General features: G+C 52.0%; 7 protein-coding genes across 8 annotated transcripts; 5 read left to right on the top strand and 2 right to left on the bottom strand.

Moving 5' to 3' along the window:
* The first annotated feature begins 533 nt into the window (after positions 1-533).
* Positions 534-2,727, top strand: NCU16541. Of its 2 annotated transcripts, XM_011395380.1 has the most exons (3): positions 783-1,033; positions 1,533-2,273; positions 2,353-2,709. In XM_011395380.1, exons 1-3 carry the CDS (start codon positions 798-800, stop codon positions 2,372-2,374), a joined length of 999 nt encoding a protein of 332 aa, XP_011393682.1. In that variant the 5' UTR covers positions 783-797; the 3' UTR covers positions 2,375-2,709. The 2 variants fall into 2 exon arrangements, with proteins under 2 accessions (XP_011393683.1, XP_011393682.1); XM_011395381.1 differs by having other exon boundaries at positions 534-1,033; positions 1,533-2,727.
* A 259-nt stretch (positions 2,728-2,986) lies between these two features.
* NCU16540 (hypothetical protein) lies at positions 2,987-3,578 on the top strand (the record flags this gene model as incomplete). The annotated part of the gene is made up of 2 exons (XM_011395379.1): positions 2,987-3,168; positions 3,263-3,578. The coding sequence occupies 2 exons, from the start codon at positions 2,987-2,989 to the stop codon at positions 3,576-3,578; spliced, it is 498 nt and encodes a 165-aa protein (XP_011393681.1).
* A 223-nt stretch (positions 3,579-3,801) lies between these two features.
* Positions 3,802-4,791, top strand: NCU16539 (hypothetical protein; the record flags this gene model as incomplete). The annotated part of the gene is made up of 3 exons (XM_011395378.1): positions 3,802-3,935; positions 4,011-4,361; positions 4,524-4,791. 3 exons carry the CDS (start codon positions 3,802-3,804, stop codon positions 4,789-4,791), a joined length of 753 nt encoding a protein of 250 aa, XP_011393680.1.
* Positions 4,792-5,018: 227 nt separating this feature from the next.
* Positions 5,019-6,392, top strand: NCU16538 (hypothetical protein; the record flags this gene model as incomplete). Its single annotated transcript, XM_011395377.1, has 3 exons — positions 5,019-5,194; positions 5,336-5,611; positions 5,678-6,392. 3 exons carry the CDS (start codon positions 5,019-5,021, stop codon positions 5,709-5,711), a joined length of 486 nt encoding a protein of 161 aa, XP_011393679.1. The 3' UTR covers positions 5,712-6,392.
* A 1,591-nt stretch (positions 6,393-7,983) lies between these two features.
* Positions 7,984-8,832, bottom strand: NCU05472 (hypothetical protein; the record flags this gene model as incomplete). Its single annotated transcript, XM_958370.1, has 1 exon — positions 7,984-8,832. One exon carries the CDS (start codon positions 8,830-8,832, stop codon positions 7,984-7,986), a length of 849 nt encoding a protein of 282 aa, XP_963463.1.
* Positions 8,833-10,399: 1,567 nt separating this feature from the next.
* On the top strand, positions 10,400-11,263 carry NCU05470 (hypothetical protein; the record flags this gene model as incomplete). The annotated part of the gene is made up of 1 exon (XM_958368.1): positions 10,400-11,263. One exon carries the CDS (start codon positions 10,400-10,402, stop codon positions 11,261-11,263), a length of 864 nt encoding a protein of 287 aa, XP_963461.1.
* Positions 11,264-13,081: 1,818 nt separating this feature from the next.
* On the bottom strand, positions 13,082-13,903 carry NCU05469 (hypothetical protein; the record flags this gene model as incomplete). Its single annotated transcript, XM_958367.1, has 1 exon — positions 13,082-13,903. The coding sequence occupies one exon, from the start codon at positions 13,901-13,903 to the stop codon at positions 13,082-13,084; it is 822 nt and encodes a 273-aa protein (XP_963460.1).
* Between the last annotated feature and the right edge of the window lie 1,001 nt (positions 13,904-14,904).

Here is a 14,904-nt window from a genome sequence, read left to right as displayed (position 1 = left end):
CTGTTGCCTAAGCAAAGTTGTTTGCAATGAATGAAAGAAAAACCTCGTCAGAATTAGACCCTATAACTCCAGCGTTATGAACTGTTTTCTCCCATCTCGCCGGAAACGGACAGATAGCAGGCGCAGATAGTTTGAGAGGGTGGTATCAATCAAGGGGGCGATGACAGGAGCCAGAATGAGATGAAATGTTTGAGAACTTGGGGGCGCGGGACGTTGGAGGTCCTGGAAAATTACGTGGTAACAGCGCGTCGCAATCGGCACTGTGGCTGGTCTTCCGCGCGATGCTGGCGCCAAGTCACTTGATCAGGCGATCCACTCACAGTTTCTCCAGACCCCTGTCTTGTGTCCTGGACCTTTTTGTCCAATGGTCCCCGCCAAGTCCTTCCGAGTCTCCCCGTGCGTGTCGTGCCTGTGTTTCTGTTCCCGTCCCCTCTTTATTGATGCGTGCGAGCATCCGTGCCACAGCGCCAGGCAGAACCAAGTGTCTTGGGAGCCTGAGGCAACAACTTCAGTTCTCTGTGTGTCTCTTCCGCTGTTAGATATGCACGGACCCCCGCACCTAGACCCTTGCTCAGCCAATCACCATTCAAAGCACCGGTGCCTCTCCACATAACGTGCACAGCATGAGCCAATCACGCTATTGGATTGCCGGGCTCGGTTGAATGTTGCAGCCGTGGCTGATTTGGTTTGCGAACGTGGGCAGGACACACTGAAAAGGCCATCCTTCCTTAGCAGACCTTAGCAATTTCGCCATCAACCCTATCTCGTTCGTACCTAGATTCGCACTCGACCAATTCATGACTGCTGTCCCGTCCAGCCCATCGCAATTGTTACCACTCGATCGCCTCGCCCGCGCCTCTGCCATCGCGTCCTTAACAGACATGAACAAGAACTGGAACGACCGGGCCGACAAGGACCTCTTCTTTACCATTCTCAATGTAAAGAACATTGGCGTCATCAGCGGCTCGGAATGGATTACTATCGGCAACACCATGCGCGCCATGGGCTACGGCTTTACCAACGAGGGATGCCGGTAAGTGCTTTTGTTGTCGTGTTATTCGTGTTATCTCCATAACAAACCTCAAGTCAACAAGGTGTTTGACTCGCGTGCCAAGTCATCAAACTACATATTGACTATTTTTTGGGATCCTGTATCCGTGTTGACTAATGGCATTGACGCTGTCTTTTCTGTCTTCTCTATCTTCTCTGTCTCTCACTGTTGTCTTGTGTTCCCGCCTCGTCATCGATCCATCTTCTTTGCCTGTCTGTATGCATCAAAACAGCATAAACATGTCGAGGTTTCGCCTAGATAAACCAGGTTGGCAAGAGGTCATTGTTACTACCCTGATCCATTGTTCATCCCTTAACAATCCTTAACATGATTCCCCATGTTGTTGGATGGATAAACGTGGATATACACAATCATTTTTTTTCCCTATCAACGACTCACCAACATCGCCATGACATGCTTCAGCCGGCTTCCTTTGCCGCCAGTGCATATCAAGAACTGTGAGCTAACCTACCCACGGCAGACAACACTTCCAAGGCCTTCGCCGTGCCCAGCACAAGAGCGAAGGCGGCGTTGCAACCGCCTCCCCTGACCCCAACCGGAGGGTAGATCCCACTCTTAACCCAATCACAAGGAGGCCGGGACCTGGACGTGGTCGCCCCAAGAAGCAGCAAAACACGGCCCAGGGGCAGTCCCCCGCCAGCACGGCTTCGGTCTCCGAAACGGGAACCACCGGCCCCAGTGTTACCCCGATCCCTCCCCCGGTTGTTCCTGGTGCTCCCGGTCAGAGCACCACCGCGATCCCCGTCCCCGTTGTTCCCGGCATGCCAGTTCCGCCCGGTGGTATGCATCCTGCTGCCATGGCCCAGGTTCATGCCCAGGCCCAGGCCCAGGCCCAAGCCCAAGCCCAAGCCTACGCACAGCAGCAGCATGCTCAGGCTCAACTTCAGGCTCACGCGCAAGCCCAGGCTCATAACCAAGCCCAGGCTCAGCAAGCCCGCGTCCAGCAAAATGGTCGAGGCGGAAACCAGGCTGGCGGTCAAGGGCCGGCTAACCAGGGTGTCCAGGCTCAATCTGGCGGACAGTCGGCTGATGGAGATGATGTTGCCGTGGACCCTAGCCTCGAGGACGGCGACAACGACGAGCAGCAGCACCCCAACAAGCGACGCAAGATGGAACAGGACCCTCTGGACGACGCGGCGGTGCTGAATGCCTTGGCCGCCCACAACGACCCAGCATCAACCGCCGCACACTTTGCGCCAGAGTGAGTTGATCTTTACGTTGCCCCTCCTGTCTAACGCCTCACCTACCTATGCCGTTGCGGCGCTAAGATTTCCTTCAAGCTTCAACTACGAAGAGGCTTAAGGTCCCAACAACCTTGATTGCGGGCAGGTATGCGGTAAGGGAAGGTGGTTGATGGGCGTTTCTGGTTGTGTTTAATGGGATTCTGTGTTTCGGCTATAGGTGTCTGGTCCCGGTCCCCCCCTCCGAACGTGTCAGGAGGTGGCAGTTGGTGTGTGTTTTAGTTATCGAGCAGGTATCGAGTCCGTTTGCAACGTCGACGATTATATTTCGCCCGCTCCCACTTGTCTTGCAGGATGATTACGAGCATCACACTTGTAACGAGTATGGCTTCTTCTATGCGTTTCAGGGCCCGAGATGTTCGTTTCGGTATAAGTCACCCGTTTTGTTATCTCTCGATTCCTATTCGTTGCCTGTGATGAAATGTGATAACAGTGTTCTCAAAGCGACTCGCGTTTCCTTCCCCTCTTTCGGGTATATAATGTGGCCACGATCTCAAGCTCTCCCAATACTCCTCCTCCCCCTCCCCCACATCTTCCACGGTTCATCAACTTCTTGAGATCAACCTCAACTATCTGGTCTTCCTCTAGCCATCATCCCATTGCTGCTCACGTTGAACTCAACAAGCCAGTCGAAGGCACCGTATTACGCGCTCCTCGCCCAACACTCGTCACAATGTCCAATGTCGGCGAGATCCCCAAGGAGAGCAAGTGGGGCAACGATGCACACTCAGCTCTCTGCGTAGCTCTCGCCGAGGCCCTGATTGCTGCTGGAAGCAGTCCCGCGCAGAAGAAAGACCTCATTATGGCCGTTATGAAGGCGTGTGGCCTCGAGGCTTTTACCTGGGAGTCTGTCCGGTACGTGTGATACGTGTGTTCTTATTGGGTTTCTAGCTATACCGCCCGCGTTTTGTCTGCTTGTGTTTTTTTTGTTTTGTTTTGTTTTTCAAAGTTACCGGAAACGTGTCTTCCTCTTCCTGCCGTCCTTTTCTCCCACCTTCATCACTCCCACAAAACTTCTGCGCTATCTACGCTACAACTACAAACGGTTCAACCTTTTGTCCCACCACCCAGCCCTTCCTTCCGAGAAGTCATCGCAAAATGCCGCGTTGGGACGAGCAAACCCATATCGATCTGATGATCGCTCTTTACACGGCCTTGCAACCCAGCATGACCAAAGAAATACAGGACTCTGTCGTCAAGGCCATGCGATCCAAAGGGCATCAAGATGTCGGATGGGACGCGCTCCGGTAAGCTACATGCGGTGAACCGATTTGGTGCTCATTCCCTTACCCAGTTTGACCGTCTTGTCTCGCCAAGTGGCTTGCAAACTCGATGCTATAAAATCCCTCCTTTGTTCCGGTTAGCTGTCTCCGAGTTCTCTCCCCTTTCCCCCAAACACACAAAGAGCCTGCATCGTCCTCGCCCTTCTCTCACTCTTCCACGAAAACCTACTTCACATCGACGGAAAGTCCTCGCATTGCAATCAAAATGCCCAAGTGGGAGGAAATCCGCGACGACCTCTTCCGGGCGTTTATTAATGCAAGTGGACCGATCACCCCGGAGATGCAGGTCTCGATCGAGGAGTCCATGAAACCGTATGGTATGAAATGGAATGCCATTAGGTATGTGATCATTGGAGCAGGCGTTTTTTTTTTTTTTTTTTTTTTTTTTTTTTTTTGCGAACTCGGAGGTACCAGATCCACCCACACAGCTGGTCTTGATCCGACACTGTCTGTTTGTGCTATAAGTTCTCTCTCCTTCTGGTCCCGCTCCTCTCTCCCTCCTTCTCCCCAGCAACCTACACGGTCCATTGTTGCCGGCTTAGCAATTCCATCATCCCATCTCAACACATCCAACACATCCAACTCAGTCACCATGTCTTCGCAGCGGTCTGCGCAGCGAAACTTGACCAGGTGGGATCAAAAGACTCACGAGGACATCATGTTGGCGATGTTTGAGCATTTCCGTCCCACGGCAGCTGACATGAAGGAGATCGTTGAGCTCCTTCATGTCCAGAAGGGTCACACCTTCACAGATGGCGCTCTATTGTACGTTGAGACGAAACCGAGAGGATCTCCACCTTTCGCTTCGTTTGCTTCCCCATGGAGTATAAAGATCCCTCCTCTCTCCCTCCCTTTTCCCTCCTCGCTCTCTCACTCTTTCACATCTCCATCAACACCATCGCAGCAGTAGCAAGAACACACTACCAGCACAACCACCAACCCCCAGAGCTTCACCTTGTGCTTCCGTTTCGCAAAGAATCAAGCTTCTCTCAGCCTCAAGATGGAGGAAGAGGACCACGAAGCACAGTTCTACGTGGCCAAGGCTTCCAAGCCCACCAACTGGGACCACGATGCCCATCTGACGCTGCTCCAAGCCGTTATGATTGAGGCGCTTCCTTCGAAGCCCCAGTGGGACAGGATCCTGCAGCGCGTTGCTAGAAAAGGCTATACGTATACACAAACTGCAGTGCTGTAAGAATTCACGCCCGTTCTTGCCGCCTTTTCTGCCGCATTACACCCGGGTGGGCGGTCACCTTATCCTCCCCTTGGCCCCTCTTTTCGTTACTGTACCTGTACAATATTTTCTGCCGGTTTGGGCCACATTTCTCTTCCCTCCCTTTCTCCCACAACTCACTTTCCAACCTACTTCCCACCTCCTCCTACAACAAGCACCACCACGACTGCTCTCCAGCCTCATCCATCATGGTGGACTCGGAAACCGAAAAGGTCGCCGAGACCAGAATGACGTGGAACCACAATGCCGACAAGCACCTCATCGGCTGCGTCGTTGATGAGATTGTTCCCGGCGAGGAGACCTACAGAAACCTTGCAGCGCGCATGAACACGTTGGGTTATGGCTGTACACCCAAGGCCGTGAAGTAGGCTGCTACTAACCATCTTTCTTTTGCTTCTGCTTTTCCATCGCTTTCTCCGTTCGCGCTTTACCTTACTTTTTCATTTCAACTTAACCACTTCATATGTGATCAAACGACCAATACTAACCACCTTCTCTTCCACAGGCAGCACCTCCAGAAGCTCCGCCGGAAGGAAGGCGTTTCCGCTGCGGTCGCCTCTGACAGCGGCGCTAACACGTCCACCCCGACCAAGGGCCGCAAGCGCGCTGCTCCCGGCAGCGGCGTCAAGAAGACTCCCGGCACCGGTCGCGGCAAGAAGGCCGCTGCTGCCAAGACTGCTCCCTTGGTGATCAACTCGGACGACGAGGATGACATCAAGGAGTCTCCGGAGAAGAAGCTCAAGACGGAGGAGAGCAAGGTGAAGGAGGAGTATGATGATGGGTGAGTATCTTTCTGACTGTCCTGTGTCAAGGGGAATGGAAAGTAAGGATGCTAACATTGAGATAGCGTCGACGACTACATGTACCCTAACGAGATTTAATCTCTGCTGGGTTGGATGTCGTCCGTCGCGGCTGCGATGGTTCGTGGATTTTGACCATGAACTGCTTGCTGCCGTCTAGCTCGACCCCAAACAACCATCGGAACCATTTGCAGGAAGTCCCCGTTAACTTTTGACTTTGACTATCGACAATGGATCTGAAGGTCACGGGCGTGAGTTACATGGATGGACAGACGGTAGTCTTCTCGCCTCTTCTTCACTCAACAACACATCTGCATACGACTCACGGAAGATTTCATGGACGTGGACATAGACTGGACTCTAACGGACTTTTCGTATTTTCGCTGGTTGGCATGGACATTTGATGGACATGGTTGGTAACAGATACCACGATACTTGGCTTTACAACACATTCGACATCTCTGGAGCACTTTCACCTCTACTTTCGGCTTTCGTTTTTATAGCATGGAGTTGGAAGGAAAAGGATTAGCAGGCGCAAAGGATTTGTTGCTGGGTCTGGTCTGGTCTGGTGGCGTTTGGCATTAAGCATCCTTCGGGATTTTGCTGGCTTATGGAATGGAAATGGTTTATGGTCTAGTCTGGTCTTCTGGTATGGACAGATGGTTCTTCGTTCACAGTATTGCAGGACTCATGGATGGGATAGCTTTGATAGTACCTCGACAGGTGAGGTGTTGAGGATCGAATCACTGATGCTTTCCCTCTACTCTTTCTCTCGAAAACGGAAGTGACTTGTGATATCCGTGACTTGATTCAAACCTGCAGCCGTGTTGTACTTGTCTTGTCCGTGACAGAATTGGTGAGGTCTTTGGTCATAGCCTTGGCGGGTAAGAATACGTTAATTGTAATTCAGGACGAAAGGACATTACAAGGTTGTAATAGAAATTGCAAAATCTCGAAACACATCAGAGCCCCGTAGGATAGAATATTGTCAACCGGGCACTGCCTCGAGATTAGGCTTACATGTATCACGAAGATGCTTAGATGCATGATAAGTATATATCCATGGTCTACTGTGCTAGCTGTTATGTTTTCGGTCCATTCTCATAGTCATTCGGCAAGTTAACCTGGTCTCAGGAATATTGTCAGGGACGAGCTTGTATGGCAGTGTTCATTACATAGCGAGGTAGAGGTACATTCAAGCGTGCCCGTAACGACTACCTCTAAGCATCGGCCCCGCTAAGGAATCGCGCTGCCAAGTTTTTGCCCCGACAGGTGCGCTGCATATGAACAAGCATTACATCCTGCACCAAAAGCTTCTGTGCTTGTAATTGCTTGTTATAAAAGTTTCAACACAGTTATTCACGGGCACAACGCTTCCCTGCAGTAAATGCTTGTTTTGGTCAAGTTCTCAACGAGTGTCCACCGAGCGTCTGTCGCTGCGCAAGCAAAAGAAAAAGTGGGCCAATTTCAGGGGCTGTGGCACAGTGAGTGCATGGCAGTCGGAAGGTGCACTCCACGCCCAACACACAGGTTGTGCTCGACCTTGACATAAGTACCTACCTAGGTACCTTGGGAAATTGCACTGGTTGACATCACGATAGCTGGCAACTATGACTGTGAACTTTCCTTTTCTTTCTTCTCCTGAGTCGAGTGAAAAACGTTCCTTTTGCTATTGTCGCGACGGGAAGTCGATAGATTCCATCGTCTTTCCATTGACCACCACGCAGCATATCCATTACCAAACAAGTACAAGGGAAAGCAACAGAATGGCGTCAATCGTGAAAACCAATCTGTTACATCGTGGCAACCGATTTTATTGCTATCCGGAAGCAAAGACCTTCATTCTCGCCCAAAGAAAACCTCCAAACTCCGAGCATGACCAACGTGAATGCGATGACCAACAAGAGCGCCGAGCCAATGCACGAGACCGTGAACCGACCAAAGGCGACAACCCAACTCTAGCGCCAGTAAATCAGAAGTGAAAGCGACCCTCGAAACATGACCGGCTATTGACCGACACCGGGAAAGCAAATGTCTAAACCCAAGTCCCAACTCCAAGATTGGAAAGCAGAAAACAGAGGAATTCCATCAGCCAAAGCAAAATCCCAAAAGAGCCGCCATAAAATATGATCAAGGAAAAACCCCAATCACAAAGGAGCGACACGAGACGAAATCTTTGATGATGTTGAGGCCGTAGTGTACCTAGTTATCGGTCGTATGCGAGAAGGTACGGTACCGGCTGTCGCAGTTGGTGCTGCGTGGCGAGATTCTGCGTCCAATATCGTTAGCGATCATTCAACATATCAAGAACATAGAGGAAAGACAGAGGAAGTGGGACGACAGGAGGACTCACCTAGTTCTCGTCAGGATCAATACCACCCACAAGATGAGCAGCGTCAGCCGCATCATCAGCAGCGAGAGTGTCGGCGATAGCCTCAAGCTCCGAGACACCTTGCATGGCAACGTCAATGTTGCTGTTGTCGTCGCCATCATTGATGGTATCACCAACAGGAGAAGAAGCAGGCACAAAGCCAGCACCAGTCGTGCCGTTGGCTGACTCGTCGATGGGAGCGGGAGCAGCAGCTGCTGCTGCCAACGCGGCCTTTTGCTTGGCCGTCATACGCGGCTTGCGCGGCGTGGCCTTTTTCTTTGCGGGAGTTTCCTCGAAGAGGATTGCATCGGGGTCAGTCGCGTCCTCGGCGGAACGCTTCACGCCAGAGCCCGTCTTGGAGGGGGTCTCAGGTGTCATTTCACCGAGGTCCAGGTTTCCCAGGGCAGTGCCTGGGGTGGAAAGAGCGGCGTCCTCGTCGCCACCGTTGCCGGGGGTGAGCATCAGGGCCTTCTTGGGGGGGCGACCACGGCCGCGCTTGACCGGGGTGGCACCAACTTCGCCATTCTCGGCGGCAGCAACAGCAGGAGCCGCCTTCTTTGCGCTGGCAGGGCCTGCGCCGGCAGCAGCGCCTTCAGGAAGGCCATCCAGGTTAAGATCACACTTCTTGCGAAGCAGTCTCCACGCCTCTCTGGCACTCTTGGCGTTCTTCTGGCCGAGAGACTCGGCGACTTTCTCCCAGTTGGCATCGACTCTGGTGGTCAGGTTCTCCAAGATGGCGCAAACCACCTTGGTCTCTTGGAAGGTGAGGGTCTGTCCGTTGATGACAGGGCCAGATGTGGCGCCCTCAGCGGGAGCAGCTTTGGGAGGCATCGTGAGTGCTTGGTATGGCTTTGCGGGGTGAGGAGTGGTCAGTCTCTTGTGAAGGGATTGGTGAGCAACAAGGTGATGGAAGGACAGGAGCACGAAAAGATGACGGTAATGCCCTTGAGATTCGATTTGGATCGAGCGACTTACGTTCGAGTGGCAGAGGTGAATATTCTTGCAATGATTAGAAGTTGTAGGCAACGAGGTGATCGTGGGCCCAAGCGAATCCTGCCAGCGACGTGGACGAACTTGTCAGCCAATGCCTGAGGATGGATTGAATGCAATCTTGATGGAAGAAGACAAGGTTATACTCACAAGAAGAAGAGGCTTTTGGTGACGAGTCCTGCCTGGAGCAAGACCTAACTGAGGCACTGAGTGGTGATTGGTGATGACGGAAGCTGTCGACTTTGTTTCTTGGGAAAAGAAGAATGCCCTGACGAGAAGAAAACCAAACAACAAAAGAATAAGGAGTGGAGTCCTTGCCGGCGGTAGGGGGAGGTAAAATGTCACGATCGGAAAACCCTCGCTTACCAGAACACTCGCCCCCAAAAAATCTGGGCAGCGTGTGACCACTCTATCGCCTACCCCTAAAGGTCCTCACGATAAACGTCCTCTTGTTAGCCAATGGGGGCAGCTCACGGCAAGAATCGTACGAAATTGAAGGAAGCCTGCATGATAATGGTATCAAAATCCTGTGGAATTTCTTCGACCACCAAGCTTCAGACGGCAAACTTTCCATAACGTTTGCCGGAGACACCCCCCTCGTGACCATCTACCTATCTATTCCCCCTCCCGGCCCGGGGGCCAAGAACTTCTACGCCAGGCCACTGAGGGCTGCCCTCCACGGCCGGCACTCCAAGCAAAAACGAGAAACCAGGTACACTATCCACAATGGCCAGCTACCGGTACGCCGGGTCCATAAACGTTTGCTCCCAAAGTATACCGTTTGGTGAGGCAGAGATAGGAAGTACATCTCTTCTGCCGTAGTACCTGGTACCTAGTCTAGTGCCGGTCTCTGAGGGGGGCCACTTGGTACCTGGTGCAAAACTTGGAGGGTCTGGAGCTAGTAATAGCTGGTGTTTGGTTGTTCTTGCACAGCACTTTCACCAGGAGCTATCGGAGTGATACCTCCCGATTAAAAACGCTTGGTGAATTGGCACAAGCCCGATGATACTTTACAAACCAAGCGTGACGTTTAAACTCGCAGCTCCTCGGATACCCGACTGATGACAGTTCCGCCCCCAGGCTTTTACTTCCACTACTCGAACCGTGAACTCTTTTTTCCTTGCCTTACCGTCGAGAACTTCTATCTTCCTCAACCAAACATCACCAACTTTTTTTTCCTTCAGCATACAACAAGCTCACCTCCGCGGTCTGTTTCCAGCGAGATCCTCGCCAATAGCTTCCCGTTCTTGTGAGTAGACGCCCTTTTTTCTAGTAGCTTTACCTACCATGCCAAATGGGTCTGCCGTTTCTGCTCGATATTGCGGTAGGATTGTCTCCAGAAGCCTTCTGACAAGTTCTCTCACTTTGCTAGGTAGGCAAATTCCGCAAATAACGGACCTCTGTCACCATGCCCCCCAAACCCGCCGAGCTCGCCATTACCGGCACCATTCATGGCATAAAGCCCACCGAGAGTGACCTCAAGATTCTCTTCGGCATCATCGAGAACCTCTCGGCGCCCATGGAAGCCGATTGGGAGGCTGCAGCCCAGTCATCCGGCATGAAAGACCGTAGATCTTTCATGGTGATGTATCGTCGCTTCCGCCTCAAGTACGGTCTTCCTGACGGCGCGAAGGTCACCGCCGCTGCCGCCAGTGCTGCTGACGGCGATTCTGGTGCCGCTGAAGGCGAGGCTGTCGAGACCCCCGTCAAGAAGACAGCAAGCTCCAGAAAGAAAAAGCCCGCTGCCGACGAGGGTGACTCGGGAGACCTCCTGACCCCCACTACCTTTACTCCCGACCATACCGGCCTCATCAGCTCGACCAACAACTTCAACCTGAACGACAACATGGACTTTGTCAATCATGAGCAGCCTGACACTCCGTCCAAGTCTACCACTACCGCCTCGGGCAAGAAGCGGAATGCTACTGAGGCCAACCCTGACGCGACCCCAGCTAGAAAGAAGCCCACTTCTGCGCGCAAGCCGCGCACGACGGCCAAGCAGAAGCGGGAGGCTGCGGCGGCTGCGGCTGCTGCTGCTGCCGAGGTTGCTACTACAGCTGCTGAGGACCCGATCGGCACAATTCCTTCGTTCAACACGCCGATTCCTTCTCCCATGTTCCCGACTGGTACTACTGTCGGAGACGCCGCCGGTATTGATGCTACTATGGAGGACATGGGAGAGCCTGGTAGTGAGGCCGCGGAGGCTTTGGATTTGGCTTTGGAGGCCAACGCCGCTGCTGAGGCTGAAGCTACCTCTACTGCCTTCATTTGATGGTGGTAGCGCTACGGCCACCAACGCGATTGGAAGTTAGGTACCATGGGTATGTCTTTATCTCGTTCTTACTTTATTCCCAAGTGAACTTGTCTTTGGTCACTACCTAATACTTTCCATCCTTCACAGATATGATTCTCAAGTTCCGACGACCAGTCCCTTTCTTTGCAAACAATCCAACCTTACGCTATTTTCAAAGAAGTTTCTTGTCTTTCAGCTCATCTTGCGCCCTTCCCTTGAGTGTGGTTTGCACCTTTGGAGTTTGGTTTGGTTCTGGGTCAGACAGCATGTAGACTGGACCGGATGGACATCATGGATATTGGTTGGGTGAGGTGGCCAAAGCAGCATGAACACGTGTTGCTTTCATTATGGTTCTTTGCTGAGTGCATACAGCCAGGCGTTTGAGAGGAATGGAAATGGGCGTTTTCAGTCATTGGCATATACTCTTTGTTGGGCGCAGTCGGATTGGTGTCTTTGGTGAACATTTCCGGTGCCTGGAGTGGTTTTTCCCCATGATAATCACCATGGAAATTTAGGTGGTGACTGGCTATGATGTACTTTCGTTGCTTGCTTCAGTGGATTTCTGGGAGCTGTGGGTCTGGCCGCTTAACAAAGGAACCTGTGGCTTTCTTGCAGCAGGAGATAGGATGAAAGTCCATCCATAGAGGCAAAGAAGAAACCAGTTTTGTCCACGGTCGATACTGTCCCTGTCTTCCATCGTGAATTCTACCTCTACGCTTCCATGCCTAGCTCTACGTGCTTTGCCGGCAGGGTATTGACTTCCTCTTGTATCTATCAAAAAGAAAAGGGGGGCTCGGCAACTGCCACGCTCGGGAAAAAAAAATCTACCTAGCTTGCAAGATGCTTAAGTCCTCAAGTGATCCAATCTGGACGCCTATCATCAAAGGTTTATAAGACAAAGGTCCTCTACCTGCCAATAGAAAGGGTTCTCTGGATGGTCGCAAGAAGATACCCCTCCGTAACGTTTGGAAGATGCATCCTCCCTTGTATGTCCATTTGCAGATAACACTTGGCTGAGCCAGGCATGACTTTTCTTTTCTTCTTTTTCCCCTCACGTCGCCAATCAAGCACTTTCCCCAACCAATACTCCTTATCATATCGATTATGGGCCTGGACAACCGAATTATTTGCATTATTATCAAATCACCTCCTGTGGTATTCTGGCCCCGCAAAAAGTCTTTGATGGATGTTTGGTACTTCAGATGAAATGAAGACTAGCAAGTACCGCTACCTATTCTACATGCACCAAAGACGTTTGACCATTCCGTGGATGTTCTAGGGTAGCAGTCTCCAGTGACCATAAAAGCGTCCAAGATGAATCCGAAGCGCCAAACAAGTATGGTATGTGTTCGCAAGACCGAAAATGCCAATTTCTCTTGAACGCCTTTCAGAGCAAAGAAGAAAAAAAAAAAAATCAAACCAGAAGTGACGGGTAGCATCAAACATCCCCCTTCATACCATTTGACCAACTCCAAGAACAATCAACCCATGCTTCAAATCCCAGCCGAAAAGCCATCAAAACCAAAGCCCAAAGTCCCAGTTGTCAACAGAGAACATCGAGAAGCCGATTTGAAAGCGATAGCAAAAGTTACATCGTTGAAGGTTGATGTAGATGTTGTGGGTCCAGTCCGGCAGATGGAAAGTATCAGTCCGTTTCGGTTGTTGCGGCCAGCCTGGTGTCTAGGTGTGTAAGCAACAGCATTAGCGACCTTTCCATTTCTTCATCTACCTTGCAATCTTCTTCGAAAATATAGAGACAAGGTAAGGTAATAGGGAAACTTGCGTGTACGTACCAACTCAGACCTCGCCAGAGTCGGAGCCACCATGATCATCCTTCATAGCAACATCAATGTTCTTGTCGCCATCAGAACCCGCAGCAGCGGCGTCAGAAGTCGCTGCAGCAGTCTCCGCAGCAGTCTCCGCAGCCGCCGCCTCCGCCGCCGCAGCAGCAGCAGCAGCAGCAGCCTCTCTCTTCTGCTTAGCAGTAACACGCGGCTTGCGCGCCGGCTTCTTTTTAGCCGGGGTTTGGTCCATCAAATCCGCATCCGGATCAGCATCAGCCGCGTCAGCAGCAGTACGCTTCTTGGCCGAAGTGCTGGTGTTCATGCCGCCACCACCGAAGATGGACTTGCTGGGAGTCTCGGGAGTCTCTTCAGATCCAGCGTCAGCGTCAGCGACAGAAAGGGCCTTCATGCCTGCGGGGACGCCGCCAGGAGTCAAGGGACTCGGACCGCCGCCGGCCTCCTCGGTCAGGGGGACTTTCTTGTTGGCGGGGGGACGGCCACGAGCACCGCGACCGCCGGGAGTCTTCTTCGGGGTTGCCACGACCTCGCCGCTGTCGTCCTCGGCGGTGGTGGCAGCGGGCGTAGCAGAAGAAGAAGAAGTCTGCTTGGTGCCACTGACACTGTCGATGTTACACTTCTTCTTCAAGGTCGGCCACATCTTCTTGAATGAACCGACGGTGTAGCCGGCGAAGGCGGCGGCTGCGTCCATGTCTGCCTCGATGGGCGCGGTCAAGCTGTTGAGAATGCCGAAGATCAACTTCATGTCGGAGGCAGTCATGGTCACACCATTAATGGTGTACGCAGTGTCGCCGACAGGAGCAGACTTGGGCGCCATCTTGGTTGAAGTCTGCTGATGGAACACTAGGTATTAGCTCGTTGTCCATCAATTCAGTGATGAAATCTATCAAGCTGACATCGTTCGATAATTTGTGGCAAACACCATAGATTCTAAAATGACAAGCGAACTTGGAAGATGGGGATGGCATCTTGCTTGACCAAGGAAGTAATGGCGTCCACTGGAGAGGGACGCGAGGTCATGCAGGGGTATGGTAGTAAACAGTAGAGGGCAGTATCGACGAGATACTATCCAGATGGATCAGCTTACCGCCGAGTGATGAAGGTCAAATTTCTGAGGTGACAGCTGAGATGGCCGTGGGCAACAAGGGGATGTTGGGGCGCGATGAACTCCTATCTGCGACGTGGGAAAACTTGTCAGGAATCATGAGCACACAACAAAGACCGACCTACCGTAAGCAGGAGCAGACACGTCAAGGAACGATTTGGCCTGATGAATGTGGTCGATGGAAGAAGATGTGTTCTTTTTACTCACAAGAAGCTGTTGATGATGTCTCGCTAGGTAGAAAGCAAGGCCAAGCTGCAAAACTCGAGGCTGTGGTACGTCGAACGAAAAAGGCGTGTGATGCTTTGGAATCAAAGTGAAGGAAGAAATTTGTTGACGAGAAGGAGAAAGAGAATAAAGTGTTAGCTCAGCAGCATGGGCCGTGTTCAGTTGGAGGGGGGAGGGGAGAAAACAAAACGTTACGACCCGAATCGAGAAAACCGCAGCGAAGTGGTACCAGTTCAACGGTCTAAGAGGAACGATAGGTATCACTCCGACTTATCTCGGTTTTGCTTAGTTCAGGAACAACCAAACACCAGTTATAACCAGCCATGGACACCGCGAATTCGGTACCGGGTACCAAGTGTCCCCCCCTAAAGCCCGGACATAGACTATGACCCCAGCAGGAAACATTGAAAGGAACCTCTCCCTCGCCAGACGTTTTTTTCTTTAGGAGCAACCTACTGATACCGGCTGATGTGGATCTCGTACACGCT

This window comes from Neurospora crassa, linkage group II (assembly GCF_000182925.2).
Source record: "Neurospora crassa OR74A linkage group II, whole genome shotgun sequence".
Classification (NCBI taxonomy): Eukaryota; Fungi; Ascomycota; class Sordariomycetes; order Sordariales; family Sordariaceae; genus Neurospora; species Neurospora crassa.
This window is presented reverse-complemented; position numbering and strand designations above follow the sequence as displayed.